This window comes from Mya arenaria, chromosome 3 (assembly GCF_026914265.1).
Source record: "Mya arenaria isolate MELC-2E11 chromosome 3, ASM2691426v1".
Taxonomy (NCBI): Eukaryota; Metazoa; Mollusca; class Bivalvia; order Myida; family Myidae; genus Mya; species Mya arenaria.
In genome coordinates, this window is record NC_069124.1 from 44689688 (window position 1) to 44715373 (window position 25686).

Consider the following 25686-nt stretch of genomic DNA (forward strand, 5'->3'; position numbering starts at 1 on the left):
AGTCTAGTTCGATTGTAAATTAAGCCCAGTGTACACAGATGGTCAACTGAGAGTCGGCGGGCGTCTAGAAAATGCTGACGTAAGTACTGACGTCAAGCACCCTATTATTTCGCCAAGCGGTCACCGTGTAAGTAGAAGTTTTATTCGGAAATATCATGAATTGAACGCCCATGCTCATTATATTTTGTAACTTACCAGACAAAATTATTGGATAGTGCACGGTCAGCGAACAGTGGTCAGTTCTTAGCAAATTCATCGACTGTAAACGCCGGCAGCAACGTCCCGAAATGCAACAGATTGTACAATGTATTTAAAGTTTGGTAGGAAACCTATCAAAAGGTATGGTTGCTTATTCACTTACTTGACAAACAGGTAAGTGCATATAGAAAAATTGCCCACAGGCTTGGCACTGGCTCTTTCATATGTGCATTACAGCGGTTTGTAAGTCGTCGGGGACGACCGGAAAAGATCTTGAGTGATAACCTGACAAGTCTTACCGCGGGAAAAGGAGAGCTGCGGGAATCAGTTAAACAATGGAATCAAATTCAGCCTTCGATGCATCTCCATCAGCAAGAGATTGCATGTCACTATAATCCTCCATATGCAAGTCACATTGGTGAAGGTTGGGAAAGGTTAGTACGATCCGTGAAAATGCGAAAAAATCAGTAGTTCGTGAGCAATTCCTTGGTGATCAATCTTTGTTGACATTAGCAACCGAAGTCGAGAAGTTTCTGAACGACCGAGCAATTACTCAGACCTATTTCCAAGGTATGTTTACTGTAACAGTGTATTTCATAGATCGATACATTAAAGCGAGTATGGTAATAAACAATTACCGTAAGGCGTTAGAAATTTTGGGTGTAAATACTTTTCTTATTTTTTTCGATTTTGTTTTTTATTAGATTCCTTTGGAAAATGCCTTGAATTGATGTTTGATTTTTCCAAATGATCTTCTGTGGAAGTCTCATTGAGGGGCGGTGTTAGGAGACTAGGTGGTCTGTGACCCAGTTTGATAGCAGCATTGTTTGTTTTGTTTTTCAGTGTAGTGTTTATTTAGCAATATTTACTGCTAGCAGGGTAATGAGCCACTACCTGAATATTTTTGGCGACATCAGTCGAAATTTCCATTCTGCTATCAGTGCCTAAAAAGATCGCTGACTGACCGTTTATATTGTTATTGTCGTTTCTTTTTTTGGAATATAGATGGCATTGTTTAGGATGTCATGGTTTTGTATTTTATGTTATTCTTGACTCATATATTATGTTATATCTATGTGTAAAGTGTTTCTATTGTTTTTTTAATCATTTTTCTGTAAAAGTAATGAAAACAACATACTTGCTTGCTTTGAAACTTTCATAACATTTTCTTTATTTTTGTGACGACGTAAAGTTCATTTTATATATAATGAGTGTTTTATACCTTTTTGTGTTAAAGCTTAATTTCTATAGTAAACCATTATTACCATTAGGTTCATTGCTAATATCATTGTTTATTTCATATAACCGTTGAAACTAGTACGTTGAAGCGTTGAACGTTGTACGAACGTTGTACGAACGTTGTTTGAGCGTAACTTAACAAGCAAATTGACATTGTCTATCAGTGTTTCCCTGATCACTGTCAGGCTCATTCCGTGCCGAATGTTTAACCGGGTTGAAGGCCGTGATAACTAACAGTTATTGAATAGTTAGTACAGTCATTGACTTACAGACGAGGAACAACTCTCTCAAACATGGGGGTACGACATGTACAATTGTCCCCCTTTTATCAGTATTTGACTTGAATCAAGAACAGGCGAGTTCTACTTACCTTCTTATTTTACTATTGACGTCCTCGACGGCATAAAAAATGCTGATGTTACCAGTATAGTAGCAGACACTGATGATGAAGAAGCTGCGCACACTTTAGATGATGCAAAACAGTTTTTGTTAAAATCATGAAAATCATAATGTTTGACCATGAAATGCATTTAAATATTGTTTTGAAGTTATAGTGTGCGCCTTTTAGTGCATGCGTCAAACGTTGGGGATATTTGATACCTACTCATTGTAACGAATCTGAATTAAAAAATGATTTACTAGTGGATTCATCCCCCTTATATCGTTCTGTGAGTTTTTTTTTTTTTTCAAATCAACCAATACGTTTTGATTGTTACATGTAACTCATATTGCGGTTTAATCAAACTATGACTTTATATACTTTCAAACGCTGAGAAACTTGTATATACAATGCATATATAATGTAGATATATGTCATATATAGTATATAACAGTATGAATACATATATATGCATATACCTCAACAAAGGTAAGGTTGTATTGCAATTGAAATATTTAAACACCTTTTATTGATAATTTACTAAACTAGGCCATGATTTCACAGAACAGGAAGTAAATTAAAGATAAGTCCGCCATGATTAGTCTTGTCATACACTTGGATAACAACTGTTTGTGTACAATTTCGAATGGATTATTAATCATAACCATGGCAGTTACGGCATATTTCGGAGAGAAGTATGGGATAAGATTCTTTTAAGTCATGAATTCAACTTTACCTCCATAAAATTCATTTAAGTTTAAAGAAACAAAACGAACATAAATTATTAACATAAGCCATGTAGAATGATTGTCATGGTTCGAGTATTTCATATGTTTAATATATCATTTATGTCAATAAAATAGGTAAAGCAATATGGCCGCTTTCTATATACAGTAGTGATAAGATTTATCCACCATTGGTTATAAATATCTTTAAGTATATAAGTTTTCATCTCTAAAATAATTAAGTTCCATTAAGTCAAAAATGTGATTGTAACAAGAAAGGACGATTATTTGCTAAATACTTGCCACTCAATAACTGGCCAGACACTTTAATGGCCGACTGATTTGTACGACTCATAGGGAAAAGAACACACACACAGATGATTTTTAAAACATCAGCAGACCATCTGGGTTTATTACGGTGATTCGTACATTTTACCTTTTATGCCATATTCGCTACGCATGCGCATATATCGTTTTCAGATTACTCTGCCCACTGATGTCTTATCAGTGGTGAATGCAGACGGCAACTGGAGAAAAGGACGGGAAAGGTAATTACATTTATTTCAACATTAATACAAATGATATTTTTTGAACGGATAGTAAAAGGCCTCTGACAGTTCCTTATAAATTTATAATTTTGCCTTTCATAACCAATAAAAAAACTTAAATGATCACATCTGTTTTGATAGACTAAAATGTTTATGGCCATGTATATAAATGTTATTACTTCCTAGTTGTATAAGCCTATTTACTAGTTGAACGTCAAGAGTGGCTTAACGCTGTTTTACACTAGTTAAACTCAATACGTGTGGTTAGATTATGAATGGTAAATGTTATACATTTAAAATCAATAGTTTAAGTGAAACCTCTTTAATTTCTAAATACTTTAATGGTATTAATGAGTCAATTGATATACATATGTGTTTATTCGTATGCCAACATTTATTTATGATAGGTTTAATGAATAGTTTAAACTTGATCGCTTGGCAGAAAAATACAAAAATACAAAGTCCTTGTATGGATATGACTAGGTAATTCGTATACATGAATATACTTTATTTATTAAAAACTGAATTGCAGCAGTAATGTTTGTAGTGTTATGACTTCGCACAACATAAATAGATAGGGAAATTTGAAAAAAGTAAATTATGTTTTGAGAATATTATTTAAGGAATGGAAGTTGTAAATATAGATAAATAAATTTGTGCAGGAAATATAATGTTTACGTATTTTGTTTAACCGTTTTATGAAATAGAGTGAACAGTTGCTCGAATCAATGAATAAAGACCATTATTTTATATTTCATAAAATACATAGGAATAAACATGATTTAAAAATGCGACCTGTTAAAACAAAACTCATGTGTTTTAAAGATCAAGGAAGTTAATCATGTATATAGAATTACATAATGGCTATTGATTAAAAATGTCCGTCCGTCCTTCCGTCCACAACAATCTCGGTCCTGCGATAACTCAAGTTAATGAAACTTAGTATGTGGAAAGAGGGCAATATGGAGATTATGCACGTATGTCAAATATGTCAAAAGTAGACATGGGTGATCTGGTAGGTTTAACGGGTATGGAGATTCTTCTGAGACACGCGCATCCTCTTCACAAGGCTTTAAACCGGTAGGGGACACTTGGCACCTACTGCGCGGCGCTCTTGTTATAATTGTTTCTAGTATTTGATTGATTCCTAGATGAACTTAATAGGGACATATAAGAACTATTATTCTATTTGGTTCTGTATCCCCAAAACTCCAAAAAACAAAGTGTTTATATCAGTGCTTCCCAGGTCGGTCTATATTTCGTGTTAATTTTGTCGAGACATTTACAAACAAATAATCACAGAAACAATGATATGTTGCTATCTAGATAGATTACCATATAAGTTACATAATTTACTTTGGCACCCTCAATTCTCTGTATTTCTTTTCAAAGTATTAAACGCGAAATATATCAAGAGGACATAGTGTGAGTATTCATATAATATATGATATAAACGTTTATAAGAGCGGGGTGGGGAAGAGGTGATTTCCTCTACAACATGTGACATACAGAGCAAAAGCGGTACAAGTTCAACATGCATATATACGGGTTACTAGAGATGGTCGCAAAAACTGCAAGTGCATGCACTATTTCACTGCATCATACATTATACATTCTTGAAGAATGAGTAAAGAACAGTAAACTAATACAAAAGATATTATCTCGTGTACTCAGTAACAACGCGCGTTTTTAGATAATAGATAAAAAAATACATTGTGTACTGGTATTTATTTTTGTATGATTTGACTGAATAACAATTTGGAAACTAACAGAAACACAAGAATCAACCAAGTGGCCAACGCTTGACACGATGCACTGCTTAGGGTTCAACAGAGACCAAACAAGAGACACACAAAGTCGTAAACAAAGACAATCAGACTACACACGTACTAATAAAGCTAGCGAACGGACGTACTGGTAATGGTAGACATCCGAATGATCCTTATACTAATGACATTTTTCCACGATGATGCTTTTATCATCAAAGAACACATTTTTGTACATTTTGACTTTCAGAAATGATCTTGAAGGTTTTTCTTAAAAAATGAAACATACATATCATCAATAATATCACATATCTCTATTGTCAACATCACCAGTACTTTCAGCTGTACGTTTAAGACCACAACCAGTTAAAAGAGTCTATGCCGCATTTTCAATAAACGTATTTATCAATATTTACATGCCGGTTTTATATCAATTCCATCCATGCTTAAAATCATTATCATCTTACTTGACTACACTGTTGGAAGGTATATTTATGCCAGTATCAAATCAAGATTGAAATACAAAGTCAACCACATCGTGATTTGACATAAAACATTTGCACATAATTAAAACAATCACTAATACACATAAGAACAATTTATTGTACTACTAACCCGTGAATTTATACACTTATATCTACTTGTATCCTTCTCTTAATGTGTTCTTCCATTTAATATTATTTTACCCGTGGCTTTACAAAGGTCAGGTACACCCCTGTCATGTTCACAATGTTGTTCCTGGATTTGTTTGGAAAAAAGGCATTTGGCACGTTATCTTAAAATAGCTGATGAAGTTTAACAACATGCACTGTTCCATTTTAAATTCTCCGATATAGCATTTGAAAATTGAATCCTTTTTGCCTAAATGCTATATATATAATACATCCTAACTATTTATTTTTATACACTTCTTGCTAGAACTATTGCGTTCAGCGACATTTTTAGAAGTATTTAAATGTCAATATAAGTTAGGTACCATATACCTTTGCATTCATCATAGACATAATTATGAACGTTTTTTCCAAAAAAAGAGTAAATAAATAAATATAAAAAAACATATGAAAATAATATAAGATAACACAGAAATACTATTTGCAACATTACCAGTACTTTTAGCTGTATTTGAAGTTTCATAAACAGTTAAAATCTGGTGTGCAACATGAACACGTCCCTTTAAAAAAATATGTTTTTTTTTGCAATGACTACAATACATACTTAAAGTCCTTGCTCTCTAACTTGACTTTCAATGTATGGAGGAATATTTATGCCAGCATGAAATCGATAGTGAAGTACAATCACACTGTGATATGTTAATTGACATAGAACTTTGTACACGTCATTACAACACTCCTACACATAACTTAATAAATAGTATTAATTTCAGTAACACTATAAAGTCATCTTTAATTTTAAGAAGTTCATTTTTCTAAATATGAATGGAAGTTGGGCAAGTTGGAGGTGCATTTCTCTAAAACTGGGTGAACCCAGTGAACTTATACTTTTAACCCTTTACTCCATGGATACGCCTTTTATTCCAAGTTGCAACCAGTGTATACCCAGTTCAGCAAAAACAGATGTCATACAGTCTTTTCAGGATCTACACCGTTTGCTTTTTGATTAAAAACTACCATATGAATTTCATGCCAACAGTGTAGATCCTGAAAAGACTGTAGGAGAGATGTTCTTGCTCAACTGGCTCTGCACTGGTTGTCCATTTGATTAAAGTCCCACCATGAGGGACAGGGTTAACTGACAGTTCAATTAAGGTAGTTGATGTAAAGCTCTTATGACGAAGACCGACAATATCAATACAATGTGACTTGGTTTACATGGATTAATAGTCTTAAAATGGATTTAGGGAATGTGATCATTTTAAAACACGAGACCACATGAGGAAGGAACTTTAAAAAACTGAATCATTAAGATAGCTCATTCTAATGTACATTGAAATGGTGGAAGTTATTTAAATTAGGACTAAAATTAAATTATTAAATAAAAAAAAATGACTTTTAATCAGATAAACAAAAAATATAATAATGAACATAGTTTAAACACAGAACAGATCAGATATTATCCAGTATAATGACTGAACTTTATAGAAATGTTGAATATTTGATTATGTTACATTTTCTGGATCTAAAGTAAACAAAAATTCAAATAATAAATAAGGCCATTTCTAAATAATTCATAAAATTACATAGGAATATACAAATACAAAAAATATTGTTGAGTTTAAACTTAAGACTAGTTTAAACAAAGGTCAACAATTTAAAAGGTCAAGGAAGTTAATCGTGTATATAAACTGCATAACAACTACTTATAAAAAAACAAAATCAATAATTTTCAAATGATTACTAATATTTGATTTTATAATAGATAAATTGATAGGGGCACATAATAACCAAAATTTATTTGGATCAATATGCAAATAAATAAGAGTTTACATCTGTGCTTCTCAGAGCAATCAATAGTGTGTTTTAATCATATCACGACATTAAAAAACAATTCACTTAAGATATGATATGTTTGATATATACATAATTATATATCTTTTATATCACAGAAATGTTGAAAAATACCGGTAATGTAGCAAATAGTATATGCATATCAATCTATATATAGAATATTGCAAGTGAAATGTACTATGGTACTCTCAATGTTCTGTTATTTCTTCGTTGAACCTAAACTCGAAATACGACATGAGGACATTTTATCACATTTCTAACACACCTCGGTCAACTTGAGATGAATGCAACTAAAGTGACACTTTATCAATTTTAACTGATGACAATTTAACTACTTACTAAATAATCTATTTATGGAAAATATCAATTACTAATAACAAGATTGTAACCCTGTATTTAATAGCAGAATATAAGTTATCATCTCTAAAAATAACTTTCATTAAGTCAAAAATGTGTTTGTAACAAGAAACTTCGATCATCTGCTAAATGATTGCCACTGAATAGGTGACAAGACATTGTCTTGACTGACTGGCTGGGAATTTGTTCGATACTCAAAATACCCACACACAGATGAATATTAAAATATTGGCAGATGATCTGTGTTTCTGACAATGATCTGTACATTTGATATATCATATACCCAATTCGCTTAAACATTTCACTACGAGTCTAAACGCATGCGCATATCGTTTTCAGTTTACTCCATCTCCTCGTGTCATAACAACAGTGAACGGCAACTGGAGGAAAGGAAAAAGAAGGTAATGAAATTTATTTAAATATTAAAAATACAAATGATATTTCACGAAACAGTTAAAGCTCATGATTGTAATAATACGTTCTAGTATATATTAATGAAAATGTAATTTGATCACACAATAAAGAACCTCGGATACTATGTATATAAGTTTGACTATCATAATAATGACAAATTATCTTACAATTTGGAATGATTGCAACTCAAATAGTATCTAAACGAGATACATAAATTCATTTTCATCAAGTTTATGGTCATGTATTGAATTGTTTACTACCTAAATGTATAAACCTATTAACCAGTTAAACGTTAAGCGTGGCTTAACGCTGTTTTACACCAGTTAAACTCAATACGTGTGGTTAGATCATGAATGGTAGATGGTATACATTTACATTTAAAAATAATAGTTTAAGTGATATCTCTTTAATTTTTGACACTTTATTGGTATTAAAGAGCCAAACATTGATAATTTTACACATGTGTTAATTCATATGCCTAAAATTTATGATAGGTTTAATGAATAATCATGTTATTTTTTAAAACTAGATCCCTAAGCATGGAGGCAGAAATATAAAAAGGTCCTAGTATGTATTGGTAGGAATAAAATTGATTGAACCAAAAAAATGCATATGCATGTATATACTGTTAATTGATTAGAAATGATTTGCAGCAGTAATGTACAGTGTAATGGCGTCTCAAAAAAAATAGATTGGGAATTTGAAAGAAGTAAATCATTTTCTTAGAAAATTATATATAAATAAATATGTGGAAGAAATATAATATAGTACACGTATTATGTTTTCCTTTTTATGAAAAAGACATAGGAAAAATACATAAGTTTAATAGGAATAAACATGAGTTTAAAATGTGACCTGTTAAAACAAAGTGCATTTGTTTTAAAAGACAAGGAAATAAATCATGTAAATAGAATTACATAACAGCTATTGAATAAAAAGGATTTCTATAATTGTTTCTAGTATGAAAGTAATAGGGGCATATAAGAACAGTTATACTATTTGGTTCACTATCCCAATAACTAAGTGTTTATATCCGTGCTTCTCAGATCGGTCTATATTGTGTTTTAATTATGTTGAGACACTAACAAATAATAATGACTGAAAATATGATATGTTGCTATCTTGATAGATGGCTCTATCAGTTAAATAATTATACTATGGCACTCTCAATGTTCTGTATTTCTTTTCAAAGTATGGAACGCGAAATATATCAAGAAGAAATAGTGCGAGTATTCATATTATATATGATATAAAGATTTATTAGGTCGGGGGGATTTTCTCTACAGCATGTGACATATAAAACAACATCGGTACAAATCCATTATGCATAAATATATCTAGAGATAATCGCAAAAACTGCAAGTGAATGCACCTTTTCACTGCATCATTCATTTTTGAAGAACTAAACAGTAAATTAATACAGAGGATACTCTATAAGATGCGCGTATTTCAGTTCATTAAGACGCAGTATTTATAATATGTACATTGTGTATTTATTTTTGTACCATTTGACGGAATAAAATTTTGGAAACTAAAGAAACATCAGGGACCAGCCAAGTGCCCAACGCTTAACATGATGCACTGTTCAGAGTCTAACAGAGTCTAAACAAGAGACACACAAAATCATAAACAAAGACGGACAGACTACATACGTACTAATAAGGCTAGAGAACGAACGTACTGGAAATTGAAGACACCCGAATGATCCTTATACTAATGACAATTATTTCCACGATTATGCATTTATCATCAAAGAAACGCTTTTTAATTTTAACTTGAGCCATAATCATGATTTTTTCATGAATAATGAAACATACATATCATCAATAATATCACTCTTTTGTCTACAGCACCAGTGTTTTCAGCTGTACGTGTAAGATCACAATCAGTTAAAAGCGCTTATGCCACATTTTCAATTTACATGCTGGTTCTACATACATTCCATTCATTCTTAAAACCATAATTCTTACTTGATTACAGTGTTTGAAGGTATATTTATGTCAGTATCAGATCAAAATTGAAGTACAAAGTCAACCACACCGTGATTTGACATAACACGTTTGCACATAATTAAAACAATCACTTATACATATACGATTTATATATTGTATTACTAACCTGTGAATTAATACATTTATTTTTGCTAATATCTTTCTCTTAATGTATTCTTCCATTTAATATTCTTTTACCTGTGGCTTTACAAAGGTCAGGTAATCACCTGCCATATTCACAATGATGTCTCTGGGTTTGCCTAGAAAAAAAGGCGATTGGCACGATATCTTAAAACAGCTGATGAAGTTAAACAACATGAACATTTCCTTTTTAAATTCTCCGATATTGCTAAGCATTTGAAAATTGCAAATTCAATACTTTTGTCTAAATGCTATCATATATATATTTATATATCCTAACAATTCTTTTTATACACTTCTTGCTGGAACTGTTGTGTTTAGGGACATTTTTGAAATATTTCCATGTCTATATAAGTTAGATTCCTTATCATTGCTTTCATCATCGACATAATTATGCACATCTATCTGAAAATAAATATCATCAACATATGAAAATAATATAAGATAACACAGAAATACTATTTGCAACACTACCAGTTTTTTTCAGCTGGATTTGTATTTTAGTAAACAGTTAAAATCTTAGGTGCCACATTTACACTTAAGTTTCAAAAACATGTGGGTTTGTTTTGGCAATGACTAATATACATATTTAAAATCCATGCTATCTAACTTGACTTCAATGTATGGAGGAATATTTATGTCAGCATGAAATCAATAGTGAAGTACAATCACACTGTGATATGTTTATTGACATAGAACGTTTTGTATGTCATCAACAGAATCCTACATACACATAAAATTATGTTGTGTTAATTTAAGTAACACCTTAAAGTCATCCTTTATCATAAGTTCATTTCTCTGAATATGAATGGAAGTTATATACGAAGGCAATTTGGAGGCGCATTTCTTTACACCTGGCTAAACCCAATGATCTTATGCTTACCGACAGTTCAAAACGGTTAGTAAATGTGAAGCTCATATGACGAATCCTGATGATGTCAATATACTAGGACTCGATTAACATGGTTTAATAGAATCTAAAATGGTTTTATGGAATGTGATAATTTTAAAACACAAGATCGCAAAAGGAGAACACTATAAATACATTATCATAACAATAGTTTTATACAAATGCACATTTAAATGGTGTCCGCTATTTAAATCACACAATTGACTTTTAATAAAATATAAAAAAAATGAACATGATTTATATACAAAACAGATCAGATACTATCCAGTATAATGATAAAACTTAAATAAATGTTGAAGATTTGATTGTGTTACCTTTTCTGGAAGTAAATTAAACAAGAAGTCAGTTCTAAGTAATTTATAAACTTACATATAAATACAGTTGTGGAAGGAAAAAACTTGAGTTTAAAATGAATAATCATCTGATATTTAATGCTTCTTACATAAATAGTTGCCTAATATTTCATTGTATATAAGATTAATTGAATAGGGGCACATAATAACCAATATTTTATTTGGATCAATATGCAAATAAATAAGAGTTTAAATCTGTGCTTCTCAGAGCAATCAATATTATGTTTGAATTATATCAAGACATTTAAAAACAATTCACTTAAGATATGATATGTTTGATATATACATATATATCTTTTATAACACAGACATGTTGAAAATACTGGTAATGTCGCAAATAGTACATACATATCTGTCTGTATATAGATGATTATTAGTGAAATGTAATATGGTTCTCTCAATGCTCTGTTATTTCATTTTTGAATCTAATCTCGAAATACAACATGAGGAAATTTTATCACATTTCTAACATACCACGGGCAACTGAAGATGAATGCAACTAAAGTGATACTCTTATACAAAATCAATACATACACATGTATACCAAACATCAATAAACATCAATTTTGACTGATAAATATAAAACTACTTACTAAATAATGCATTGATGGAAAATATTAATTACTGATAACAAGAGTGTAACCATGAATTTAACAACAGGAAGTGCAAAAATATTAAATGACTGGTGAGTGCTAAAAGATTAACTCTCATACGGTAGAAATATAGTGTTTTATGCTCATCTTTCAAATTATACCCGGTATCCTTTATGAGAACCAATGTTTTTGACATTTATTTATCCTTTTTGGAATATTAAAACAATATTATTGATTGTGGTAAATCTTATTTTGGAGTAAAAGTGCAAATTTAAAGTGGGTGGTTGGTGGTGGATGCTTGGTGTCACTGCATACATCTTTGAGGAATATTTTTGTATCAACGAACTGAATAAATATATGGTGACAACCAATGGGAACTAAAGGTACACAGTAGCCAAACACATTTCAGAATTCACCGCTTGGAGGCACAATGATTCTTGTCTAGCAGGCACTAAACTAGAGATACATGACGTCACAGACTACACATGCACTAAAGCTTGAGAGAGCGGACATTATTTTTAGATAAACGTAATTCCTTGCGTTAATGCAAGAAGGTGACAGCGACATTGAGATACATGTATAAAAGGTTTTGAAACCTTTTTGCAATAACTCCACGGACTATGCTCGAAATATTAATGTAAACCGTACCCAAGATTGTTTTATTCTGTTGGCTCATACTGCTGTCATGATAATGCAAACTTTTCACCATAGTATTGCCTCAATGGCGTGGTGCTATTTATAGAATTTTAAAATAAGCCGGATCTAATAATTATTCACAACATTCTTTACGGAACATAAATTATTATGAATAAAGCATAAAGATAAAACGATAAAACTATTACTTTTATGATAATCAAATGCTGTAACATATTTACATAGAATGATGTAATTTCACAAGTAAGTGGACAAGGTCACAAGGCAAAAACGTTACTGGGTAATGTACATTATTTAATAATGGCATAATGCCAAACGCCAGACGACTAACAAGTACAAGAAAGATAATAGCTCAGACCATGCAATATGAGTACTTTGTCACATTGATACATCGTTTATTCAAAAGGTAGATTAATAAATGAATAGAAAACTGCGTGAACACGTCATACACGAAACGAGGTCAAACAAACATGAATGAAGAGATACAACGCCTCCAAAAACATGAACGACATATCAAAATATCGCGGTTATAAATCTTGACCTCGGATATATTACAAAAACTAAGGCAGACTCGAAACCCTACCGCATGCAAGTTATAGAGCATCCGTTTCGGATATGGAAAGAGCTAGGTTTAATCCCCGACCGCATAATATCGAAATATATTTTTAACTATGATACTAGTAGGTAGTAGACCCCTTGCATGGGGCTTGGTATCAGAAGAAAGGTATGAGAATGTTGGGGTACATTTCAAGGTGATTGTTTCCCGTGTATCGGTACTTTACTCCGGGCACATTAAAGAACCAAGCGGTCTGTTAAAAAAATTGGTTAATGCACCGATATCTCCTGGTATCTCACGCTATCTCTTTAACTCTGCTACAATAAAGATGGAAATGGAATTGCGGTCACTTCAAACGCATATTCATTTTGTCATGCAGCCAATGGGCGTGGGTATACCTTTTAACTCTGAAAAAATATCAAATTGAACCATAAGCATATTTAGATCAAAAGGACAAATAATTCGGGAAATGTTAAAGCTTAACAAACTTTACGTTTATGAACCGTGTTTCATTTAGGTAATTACTTAAAACAACCAAAACAAAGATGCTAATTACATATGTACATACAATAAACACTTAACAGATGTTTCGAGTTTATAATGACTTTGCTATTTATTTAAGTTATGATATCAGTAATCTAGTCATTGTAATTAAGCCTTGACTCGTGTACTTTATAGCTGTGTACATGATGAAGAACGCGTGACTTCACGGGTAAAAACCGATGCAAACAAACAAGGAAATAGCGTTAACCTCTAAATAACCTTTTTGACAAAATGGGTATGATCATATTTCTTAGTTTGTAAAATACTATGCCATTTTGTGCTTTTACACGTGTGAAGTATTTTAGATTTGCTTGTATTTCAACTTGACGGATTTTGTAGAATGATGCAACGCTGTGTGCGCCGTGAATTTTTCACCAATCCGTGATTGCATCGTTAAAATACAAGCAATTCTAATATACCTCACATGTGAAGATGCTACTGATAGTGATAAATATTTTCAAAAATGGCTAATTTAGGTATATAAACCCTATTCGACCCGATAACGTTATCAGGTACTCACACTATTTGGATTGAGATCAAATAGATTACTGTCACGCACTTTTCATAATAGTGTTGACAGCGACGGGTGGTTGACAGAAGTGTGCAGATCATTGATTGTAACTGTTTTTTTGTGTTTGGAGTACTTAAATATCAGGTAATTTACTTTTATTTCAAAGTACAAAATTTTAAAACATTATTTAAATCATTTATTATCCAAGAATAATCTAATGATTGCGTATGAAACGTTTCGTATAGGTTGGCGTACCTTTGTTTAATTTCTTAGAACAATATACATACAATAATGAAAACCCTTTTGCATGAATGAAAAATAAAACAATGGCTGATGGAAAAACAACAGGCAAATCATTAAATGAACTTGTTATCCAAAAGTTAAACTATATAACAGGACCAGGAAGTAAATCCATTTCTTTATAAGATATTTAATAAAACCATTTCAATTAAGGTATACATGCCATACAATTATAGTTAGAAAGGGGTATGTTGAACCGTTTTTTCCCACAAAATCGCATATTCGTACAAATTTCTCACATGTGTGTGACAAGTTCGATCGAAAATGTCTCACATTTATGAAAATTCAGTTGCATAACTTAACCACCACCCTCCCGCCAAGGCTTAATTATATATGGGTTAACAATGTCTTTATGTCTTTAATCTCGCTTGCAGGTTAACTAATTTTCGCCAAAGACACTATGCTCACCTCAATGAGGGTTCATTTATGAAAATAAGTCGATTCAGAATAAGCACACAGGAATTGATTGGGCGTTGCAGGGTACTGCTTCTCTCTTTCATAAGATAACACATATACATGATAGGAGGGGTCACGCTGGTCGTATTGTTTATAATCAAACTTTCTGTAAAATTGAAATGGTTGGATTTAATTAGAGGTAAAAAGAGATAACATCTAACTACTTGAATGCAACCTACTATATCATATATACATAACAATATTTCGAAATGTATACGTACAAAAGTCGTTATAGAATTTGTTTAACCCGTTGTATTTTGTCGTCTGTAGGTACTCGCGTCGCAATCGTGGTTCTATGTTAAACACTATACAAACCGGGTCTTAAATCAAATCGATCAACTAAACTTTATGATGTACCATAATCAAAAAATTCTATAACGTTTCTTAAATATGTACTCTTACTCCCAAGTAAGATTTACCACAATACATATAATTGTTTTAATATATTAAAAAGAATGAATACATGTCGAAAACAATGGTTCGTATGAAGGATACCGAGTCTAATATGAGTGAAAGGTGCAAAGAACAAGGTACTTCAACACATGAACCGAAAGTAGACTACAGTAAATATTTTGGCAATCACCAATCATTAAATATTTATGCGTTTTCAGCTATTAAATACACGTCGATTACAATCTTGTTACCAGTTATTCATATTTTCCATAAATACATTATTCAGTAAGTAGTTAAAGGTTTATTACACAAAATGTATGTTTGTCATACATGGGAAAGTATTGATTTTTAATAAGAGTGTCACTTTAATCAAAGGGTCAATAAAAAAAATAGCAACTTCACGGTCAAGACAAGCCGGTCTTAAATTTAACCATGATCCAGACTATAGGCACAGGGAACAAATCAGGACTTATATACATCGTATAAGAACATGTAAATTGAAGAACGAATAAAATCATCATTGATATGTGTTAATGCCATAAGTGGTAGCAATGTAGTTTAGAGTGGCTTTGTGGTTTGGTAATTTGCTTTGGCCTACCAAATGTAAGGTTCTGATGTTATAAAATGGCAATAAACTCAGCCAAGTACGTAATATTTGGACATAATTCTAGTCCTAGTTATAAACTTTATTTTTCTTTAGATATTGATATTTTTAATTAAAGGTCAAAATATAAATAACCCCAGTAAACCACATATTGGGTTATGATATAATCTGCAAGGCCTTTTACTATCAGCACAATATTTTTATAAGTCTCAAGTTATTTTTTTAAATATATAAAAGTTGTAATATTCATCAGTGTGCCTGTTAAAAGGGCTTCAAGGGTGTATAAATCACACCAATCACGAAACAATATGAAACCGGTTTTGCTGCAGTATTGAAGAGTTCCTATGGTCAAAATTAAGCATAAATAGAATTTCCTGTCTACAACACCACATTTACCACTAGTTTTCTTACAAAAACAATAAAAATGCATTTTAAAGATAGTTTGGCCTTCTGAATAAACGGTAGGGATTTAGAATAGGACTTTGTGAAAGTAAGTTATGAACGCAATAAGGATGAAAACTAAAAGCAGAAAAAATAATGAAAAACAAAATACGCTTAGTACCCATGACTATAAATATTTCTACTCCTTTATAAATTGTGATTTTCTGACAGGTTATTTATTATGCACGAGACATTTATATCTCGAGTGTGTTCGCGTATCATGTTGAAATTCAAAGCTATTCAAGCAGGTCCATTTCCTCTATCCGCGCTGTTTGAATAAAGATCGTGATCGAGCTTGGACGTAAATAAAATGATCTAAGAGTTATATTGTCGTAATTTAGCTACATACATGAAAATAAACATGACGTAATTTAGGAAATCGCTGATTTCTTTAATATTAGCGATATTTTGGTGCCTTTTTAACTTGGGAACTGTGGCCACTTTACTATTAATTAAAGAATCCATTTATAAAGGCTAATATTTTATTAGATATAACAAATAACAGCTTAGTGAAAATCTAGTCTAAATGCTGAAATTGAGGTCATTTCTAAATACTTAATAACATTACATACGAATATAGACACAAGTGTTAAAAGAAGAAAGAAGTTGAAAATGAACAAAAAGGTTAAAAAATAGTATAGATTTAAAAGAACCAGGAAGTTAAACTATACATTACAAAATCATGACTATAATTTATAAGTTGGTCAATCATCAGAAAACGTACGCATACATTTCATTGCATAATAGATATGTATTGATTGTAAAACCAAAATACCAAACGCTTTTGGTCGCACGGTTGCGTTGTAACATTCAATTCTACATGTATACTTAGCGTTTATTTGGGTGTATCTTCAACTCTCTTCAGTTCTTTTATTTGGGAAAATATGAAATTATCTTAGTGCTCAAAAGTGTTTTATTGTAATATTTAAATGAGAACGGCACATTTCAAACATAAAAACACACAAAACCGACGGCAATGCACGTTATTATAAAAAAAACAAAGATAAAAAATATTCAGATTGCTATGGAATATTTGCGCGACTTTCCAGTCATATTCATGTGTCCAAACAACTTTAATATTTAATCAATGTCACGGCATTGCCGTCTCCTCCTTGTTATTACCTTACAGCCATTAAGCATAGGCTTGTTGTCAACATATCTGACTTATTCACATGGTGTCGTCAAACAGCAGCAACAAATTATTGGGCGCAAACGTATATATGTTTATACTTTGCTTCTTGATTGTGCACTGTTCATTAGCTCATCCATCCCAATTGTGAACTCTCTCTATATATAAGCTAGTTTGCAGTTGTTTTTAGAGTGATGTCACATAAGGCTGATGACACTTTGAATAATACAATGAAACAAAAACAGTTTTCTGATACGTTTTAATAAAAACTCTTTTGAGAAAAAATGATATAAATTTAGAATGGACTATTGAAAGAAGGTTTGAAAAACTATTCGGAAAAGTACATATTACAATACGAAAATGCTTTGGGTTCCCAGAAAGGTATTTTAAGTCTTATTCGAACCTATGACGTGTTCACGTTAATGAACAATTTCGGGTTGATAGCAAATAGATCACTTGGTCGTATCAACCCACTTAAGACTACTTTGTGGTGATTGAAAGGCTTGTACAGAACAGTGAATGGAAGTATTATTTTGACTTATTTAAATATCAGGTAATTGACAATTGTTTATATTTGCAAAATAGAAATAATTTGAGATTAAAAACAGCTTAGCAGTTATTCAGTCTGTTATATAAAATGAAAGGTATACTGCAACATTTGCGACTTGAGTTTTAATCTAGGATTTCTGTCCTTGAAATAAAGCAAAACGATTTTTGTAAGTAACCGTTGTACCTATTGCATTAATAAAGGTTACTGTTAAAGGTAACTCAGGAATTTTAAATGAACGAACAAGTTAAAATATATGCCAAGAAACTTAATTAAATATTTGCAATAGCATAACAATTATTGATACCACTGTTAAGATTATGCTAGATAAATCTAGGCAGCAAAAAGGTTACCATGTATTGTTTTTGAATACCACACTATTTATATTAATTAGCGCCAACAGCTTTTTGTAGCGTGATTAGTTGAATGGTTTAGTTCATACCCCACTTAACCGAAATAATTTTTATGCTACAACTGTATTTTTTAGTCTGCAATTTCAATGCCATAGAGTAAAATAATGTTAATATAAGTGTTTCTGGTCCATAGCCGGAAAAACTATTTAAACCAAAGAAGTCATTTAAAAATGCAAATCATTAGTATATAAAGCTACATAGAATTTTACACATCCTGAAAGTCATGTGATATGCAGACGTCGTAATTACATTTTGCGTGGGAAATTTAGATTTACTGTCTGTTTTGTTTGCATTTTGAAATTGCAATAAATGAATTATCTATCAACTAGGATTTACAAAAGGTCAAAAAATGTTCAAAGAAGTCATTTGGATATGTTTTCAAATAAATAAGTCTACACCACTAAAAAATTAGGCTAACAAAATCAAACGTTTTCCTCAATAATAAGTTTAGATGACAAATCTTCTTTCACGTTCAGTTCCTTGTTTATGGAAGTGAACTGAACATTCACATAATACATGCAACATTGTAGAAAGTATATGAAGGAAATGAAATCGTCATGATATATTATCATAAACAGGATTTTTTTTCCAGGAATTTGAAAACTTTTATTACATCAAAAGTCAGGTTGTTTAAGTACACCACATAACCACCGAATCTCCTCGTGTACCCATTGTTCTGTCTTTGGATATAAAGCGTTTACATTGGACGGTTTTTCAAACGATCAGTAGCTCCCCCCCCCCCAATAAACGGAGAGTAATAAGAAATTAGCGTGAATTGTGATGAACTGTTTTGTCAACCGTACATTACTAGTTGCTAAAGAGTGTAATGGTTTGTGATTCATTAGGGAAGTTAAATTTGTCTTTATCATTGCTTAATTACAGTCAAATCTCAATTATATATCTACTGACCTAAATGTACTAGTTGATAAGCCATATATCATGGAGCCTTTAACTTATGCTGGAACTTTAATTATGAAAACTTTTTATAACACACTCAGTATATATATATATCTTACGTCCATTGTTGTTTTAATACGGAACATAAATCGAAAAGATATTTTTACAGCTTGATCACAGATTACATTTATTTCATATATTAACTAATTAATATTATTGACTTAAATGAACCAGGAAATTAAACTATAAATTACAAATTCATGACTATTACTCTTATAATAATAATCTTCAACGCTCTTCACGTCTTATATTTGGCAAAACATAAAACTATGTAAGTGCTCAAAAGAGTGTTTTATTGTACGATATTTATGTGAAAGGCACAATTTAAACAAAACAACAAATCAACAGCAACACAGCAAAGCAAATAATATGTAATATGGTTTGGTACAATAATTAAAAAACACATAACATTAAGTATTTAGACACAAATGATAAATAAACTACATTACCATGGAACGCTCTTTTGTATTGGCTATTTCTTTGATCAATATCAAACTTAAAATATGACTAGTAGGTGATTGTGTAGGCTGTTCATATATAATATGATGCACCTGCTACAAAGTCAAATTTTTCACGGGCAACTAGAGAGATAAGAAAGCACATGTAATAATTTGCAGATAACATGGTTTCTTTTAAACCAATTAAGACACACTACATATACATTTCTTTATTTATCAACGATCTGAATACACATATGAACACTAATAATGGAAACGACAGGGAAACTGAAAGACCAGTAACTAAAACCTTTAGAGATCATACTGTTTAGAAACGCAATGTGCAAGTTTCTAGTAGACTCTCATTTTCTCGAATTACACGGCTCACTAGCGGTTTCAGGGGATGGGGGGCGTACCCGGCATATTTTTGAGGTTCCTTAGAAATGTGGCGTAAGCTCCCGACCTTAATGCGCTACGTCCGCCGTCAAATGTAAGAACTGCCTTTGCGTGGACATATAAATCATATCTACATCACACCATTAATACAAACAATATGATAGAACACACATCTATATCATTTGGTAATTATATGATAAAGAAATATTACGATTTGAACTTTGATCAAGGACTTTAAAAATTCAAATGAATAATATCAAGACTAAAAACTATTTGATTAGCCTTCATTTCATTTTTTCAATCAGTAGGTATTATAATAGTTCTTATCTGCGTTTTAAATATATAAACTAGTTAAAACAAACAAAAATCTCGTTTTTGAATAATTCATATCTCAGTGACAGTGTCGACGAAGCGGTTTGTTCAACATGTTAATTGGTATCGGAATGTAGTTCGTCACAAACTAATTGGTATGACCAGTCACTTTTAAAGATTTGTGCAGGACAGTGAACTGATTTATTTGGATTTATTTAATAAAAATCAGGTAATTTACTTTTATTTCCATGTACAAAATACTAATAATTTGAACACAACACATTGAGCATGTTTTATTTGGTTTACTGATTGATGATTAAACTTAAAACTAATTGTTGATGAAAATCAAGAGTTTAAACTAAGCAATCTAGGTTAGATAAAGTTGAAGTTCAAAAGCGGACAAGGAAGTTTTAATTATCAGAATCATTTAAATAATGGGTCTCAGTAAGGGCTATGTTGCAATTACTTAAATAAAACGACACAATCGAGGTAAAATGAACAGTTAAACTTTAATTTGGTTGTCATTTAATCCATTTAGACACATTTTATATTATTTGTTTTGTACAGTTTTCACTTATATTGGTTAATAAAATTAAATTGAATAAATATGCTTAAAGTGACAGAAACTACAGCGACATTCCCGTAAGCCAAATCCTAATTGATACCTTAGACATAACATATACCAAACGAGCGTCACACAATCCCCCAAAAGTAAAACAAAGGCAGATTTCAGATGCATTAAATATATGTATTTATACTGTGAGCGGACATCCATATGAGGGCAACCCAACTTTGATCAAAATTGTAATATCCTAGAATATTATTATCATTAGAAAAATATTATTGTTAATCAAAGCCAAGTTTTGTTTCTTTGATATCATAGTTCATGGCCCTTCACTTAAGCGTGCATGTTGGATGAAATATCAGCTGTATTTTGTGGTTTGTGGTGGGGGACATCTTCAAGTAGCTCTTTTGTGCATGCCGAATTGTCTATGTCTTTTAAAAACACAGCTGCAAATACTGGCATACAAATACAGTCCATTTGAGTAAATCAGTCATCTTCAGATCAGCGTAAATTAAATAGCAATCTTATCATGACATGATTTCAATTGTAACACACTCTTCATAACTATAAAGAGAACTGTTTCAGATAATGCTATGGCACACCTGTGTTTTATGCACCAGTCAATTGTAACCACGCCCCCGCCAGGTCCGGGGAATAGCGTGGACTTTGACTTTCGGTCCAGCCAATCCCGCGTTAAATCTCTTTGCGGGGCCAAACTGCTGGGAAAATGCCCACCAAATGCCCCCGCACCCCGGGACACCTAGGTAAGGCCCAGTCCTATTTTCTGGGCGAAAACAAAACCAACGCATTCACTCGGCAAGGCGGGGCAACCTGAAGGGTAAAAACACGGCTCATTTCCCCCGCTATCCCCGGTTCACCCCGGGCCAGGAGGCGGGCGTGGTAACAGTTGACTGGTGCATTACGATATTTGAACACACCAGATAGGGAACTAAACGATGAACTATACATATAGTAATAACGCAGAAATGCTCATATGAGTATGTTTATTTTGAGTGATAATTTACACACTTTATTCAATAGTTGGTTTGATAGATAGGATTTCCTTTTGTTTTGTCATTGCACATGTCGGTTGTAAGCGTCCCACGTAGAACTAAGATAGGAAAATATTTCTCAGGATTCAATTGAATTCAAAGTTTATTCAGCAGAAACATGGTCATATCAGTTACGCTTCGACAATGCACCGCACAAATCTCTTTCGTTAAATTAATCGAAATTATGATAAATTCAAATTACTTGATACAAGAATCTTTATTTAAAGTCGGGTAAGCTCAATTGGATTATTTCAGACATGAATAGCAAAAATACATAGCATAACATAACATTACATAACATAACACTATATAACAACGAATTGATGACTTGGAAATAAAAGCATTCAGTATAAAAAAGGCCACACATTGGAAAAGATTTTACAAAAGCCGTTTACATTCATGCAGACAGGTACAGAAAGTAAAATGATCTAGAGCACTGTATTCAATGATAGCATCAACTAGTTTCACTTTCAGTTGACATTCTAATGTATAATGTTAAGTTCTTACAGGAATGTAAATTGAGGAAAAAATAGCATGATGTACATGGGAATAACAGCATGGTATAGTAATGTGTAGAAACATGTTATTACTAGGAAATATCTTTGGAAAGAATTGCCTAGATGAGGTTCTTAGTTTATCATGTTTATTTTAAAATGCTTATATATTTTGCTGACATTAACTGGAAAAGTTACACTGGGTCAATCCCTACCCAGAGGCAACCTTCTAAATCTCTGCAAGGCTACAGTTCTGATAATAGCAGCACTAACAGTTGTTTCAAAATGTTAATTAAATATACCAAAAAGTTTTTTTTTAAACTTTCCGAAAGAAACCCTCAAGTAGATAAATTTTCGATTGATGTGTTTGATATAGAAAATTGAAACAAACAAAACTAAACATTGACCCTTGAAATTTAATTTTGGTAATGCATATTTAAAAATGCCCGCTAAAGTCGTTTCTTTTTTTTCAATCTTCATCTTGCACAGTGAGTGCCACAGAATTGGATCTGATAAAACATGTAAAGATAATGATATATATTATCAAAAAGTAGCTCAGTCTTTGAAGTATGTGCAGTTGCTTCACTGCTATTTTGCACATATTAGAAATTTTGGCATCAAAATTTCATAAACTTTCTACCACAACACCTTAATTTTAATATGTTCTTCACAAACAATAATATTGATAATGTAAAAAATGTCATTGAGAAATATGATGAAGATTGAAGGCCCTAATGTTGGTCAAAGACGGAGTCTCATTCACTGGTTTTCTTTTTACGTTTGACCCATTATTTACTATTTATATGATAGCTATGCATTAGCGTACGTTTTGGAACTAAGAAAATATATGCATTAATCTTGTCTAAGATGGGATCATTGGGCAGACAGTCAAATGTTTTAAGATGTCCATTAAAACTGCACTTTCATTTAACCAGTCTTCAACTAGCCTTAACAGGGTATTTTGACATCTATAAGTTGCTTATGACCCGTTCATATAAATTGGACATTAATGGTTATCGCGCTTTCAAATCACTAAACCTTCTCACATAAATAGACCGGAACTCGTTTTTAATAAACTCGTCCACATTTATTCCAATCCATCAAACACTCAAGTCAATCCAATTCAATATTACAAAACATAATGGATCTCAACGAAACGCAATTGTACGTAAAGAAACGGTTAACGGAAATAACCCAAACATAATAATCTAGACAAATACATCATATACACAAAATAATGCAATACACTAACAGATAAAGTAACAAAATATAACTAACTTAATATTGGTAGGTTTTTCGATTTATTTAACAAACACAAAACATCCATTGATGTATTTTCACTCTTACCTTACTAACTGACCAAGTATACTTTCGCCCGGAGCCCTCGCATCTGCCAGCAAATCAAAACCCAAAACAGGTTCATGGAAACCATGCTTGATATATATTTTGTTCACGTATCTTGCCTATCCCGGCGAAATCATGAAAGCAATGGGTCCGATTTATTCTGCTATCTTTCTTACAATGAATCATACTCGATAGCGACCTATAAGGCTTATGAATTTACATGTACTTATTTTACTAATGGTAAAATGCTGACTGGTCCATTGTACTTTTCTCATGAATTGATATGTTTGACGTTTAAATTGCGTTACATTTTAAAGCGCACTTTACAGTAGTTTTGGAAAATATTTAGGCAGTCGTTTACATAACCAAAGTCTGGATATCAATTTTTAGCATGGACTAATAATATCTTTAACATGTAAATCTGACAAACGCAACACAAACTCAATTAACGAGCTGTTTTATTTTCATATCTTTAACAATTAGGACCCCGCAAAACATATGTCCAGATTTTATTTGTCTTTTTTTAATTACTTGAACTCGAATATAATAACTTCAAACCTCATATTTGATCACCTTAAAATACACTATTTATGACAAGTAACATAATTCTTACCTAGATAATGTCGAATGTATTTCCCCTTGGAATTATTATTATCCAAATTTAGAACCGTTACTCTGTTGACCATAATCCCAAATTTGCCTCAATTTGCTTGATGTGTTTAAGCAAATGTATTTACTTTTAATCATTACTTTCGAATGGAAGTTAATAAAATTTAAATTGTACACATTTAAGAACCGTATTTCTGATCAGTGATGCATTTTTTGCTTTTATTGACAAACAAATTTTGTTTGAACACTTCAAAACATGACCAATTTAGTTAGAATTGATTGATGGGAATATGTGCTTGTACCTTTATAAACAACTTACTCTATAACGGATAGTTTCCAGAGATACATCAATTTTATGTGTAAAGTTTAGAGGTTGCTATACATATTTACTTAATTTCAACACAATGGTAATGGCATTGCTCTTACTCGGAATAGATGTTAACGGGAAAATTATCTAATAGGTGGAAATGTAGGTTTGCTAATAGGCATTTCCCCTATGTAAATATTTACCAATAGTAAATCTATTGTTTTTAAATGTATATAGATAGATACATTTAAAAATATAAACATGACAGAGAAAATATGTGTGATCTGTGACCACTATCTATTATTGCATTGCTCAAATTAAAGTAATTATTCTACTTGACTTATAACATACCTTCAAATTGCTCCTGTCGGAGTCCTTCTAACATCTTGGACTGGCGCTTGTTATTATTTAGCTTCTGGAAGAATATATGAATAAGAGTAACAAGAGCTTCAAAAACTTATTTTCAGTAAAAACGATAAAGACAGGACAATCTGCAGTTCTAACCTGCTATAATTTTGCGGTTTTCTGAAATATAACTGCGTTTGTAAATGTTGGCCTGCGATGGAACTACTAACTGACAGATTATA

At 31.8% G+C, this 25686-nt stretch overlaps 1 protein-coding gene across 3 annotated transcripts in view; it reads left to right on the top strand.

Annotated features, from left to right (window-relative positions):
* The first annotated feature begins 2406 nt into the window (after positions 1 to 2406).
* The window catches only part of LOC128226519 (uncharacterized), a 36790-nt gene continuing 13510 nt past the window's right edge, over positions 2407 to 25686 (top strand). Inside the window, exons 1-3 of one of the 3 annotated variants that reach the window (XM_052936434.1) lie at positions 2407 to 2511; positions 3022 to 3089; positions 8017 to 8078. In XM_052936434.1, coding sequence (XP_052792394.1) covers positions 3056 to 3089; positions 8017 to 8078 — 96 coding nt within the window. In that variant the 5' untranslated portion in view covers positions 2407 to 2511; positions 3022 to 3055. Of the gene's footprint in view, positions 2512 to 3021; positions 3090 to 8016; positions 8079 to 14433; positions 14488 to 25686 lie in introns of those variants that run through there. The other 2 variants (XM_052936435.1, XM_052936436.1) reach the window with 2 other exon arrangements.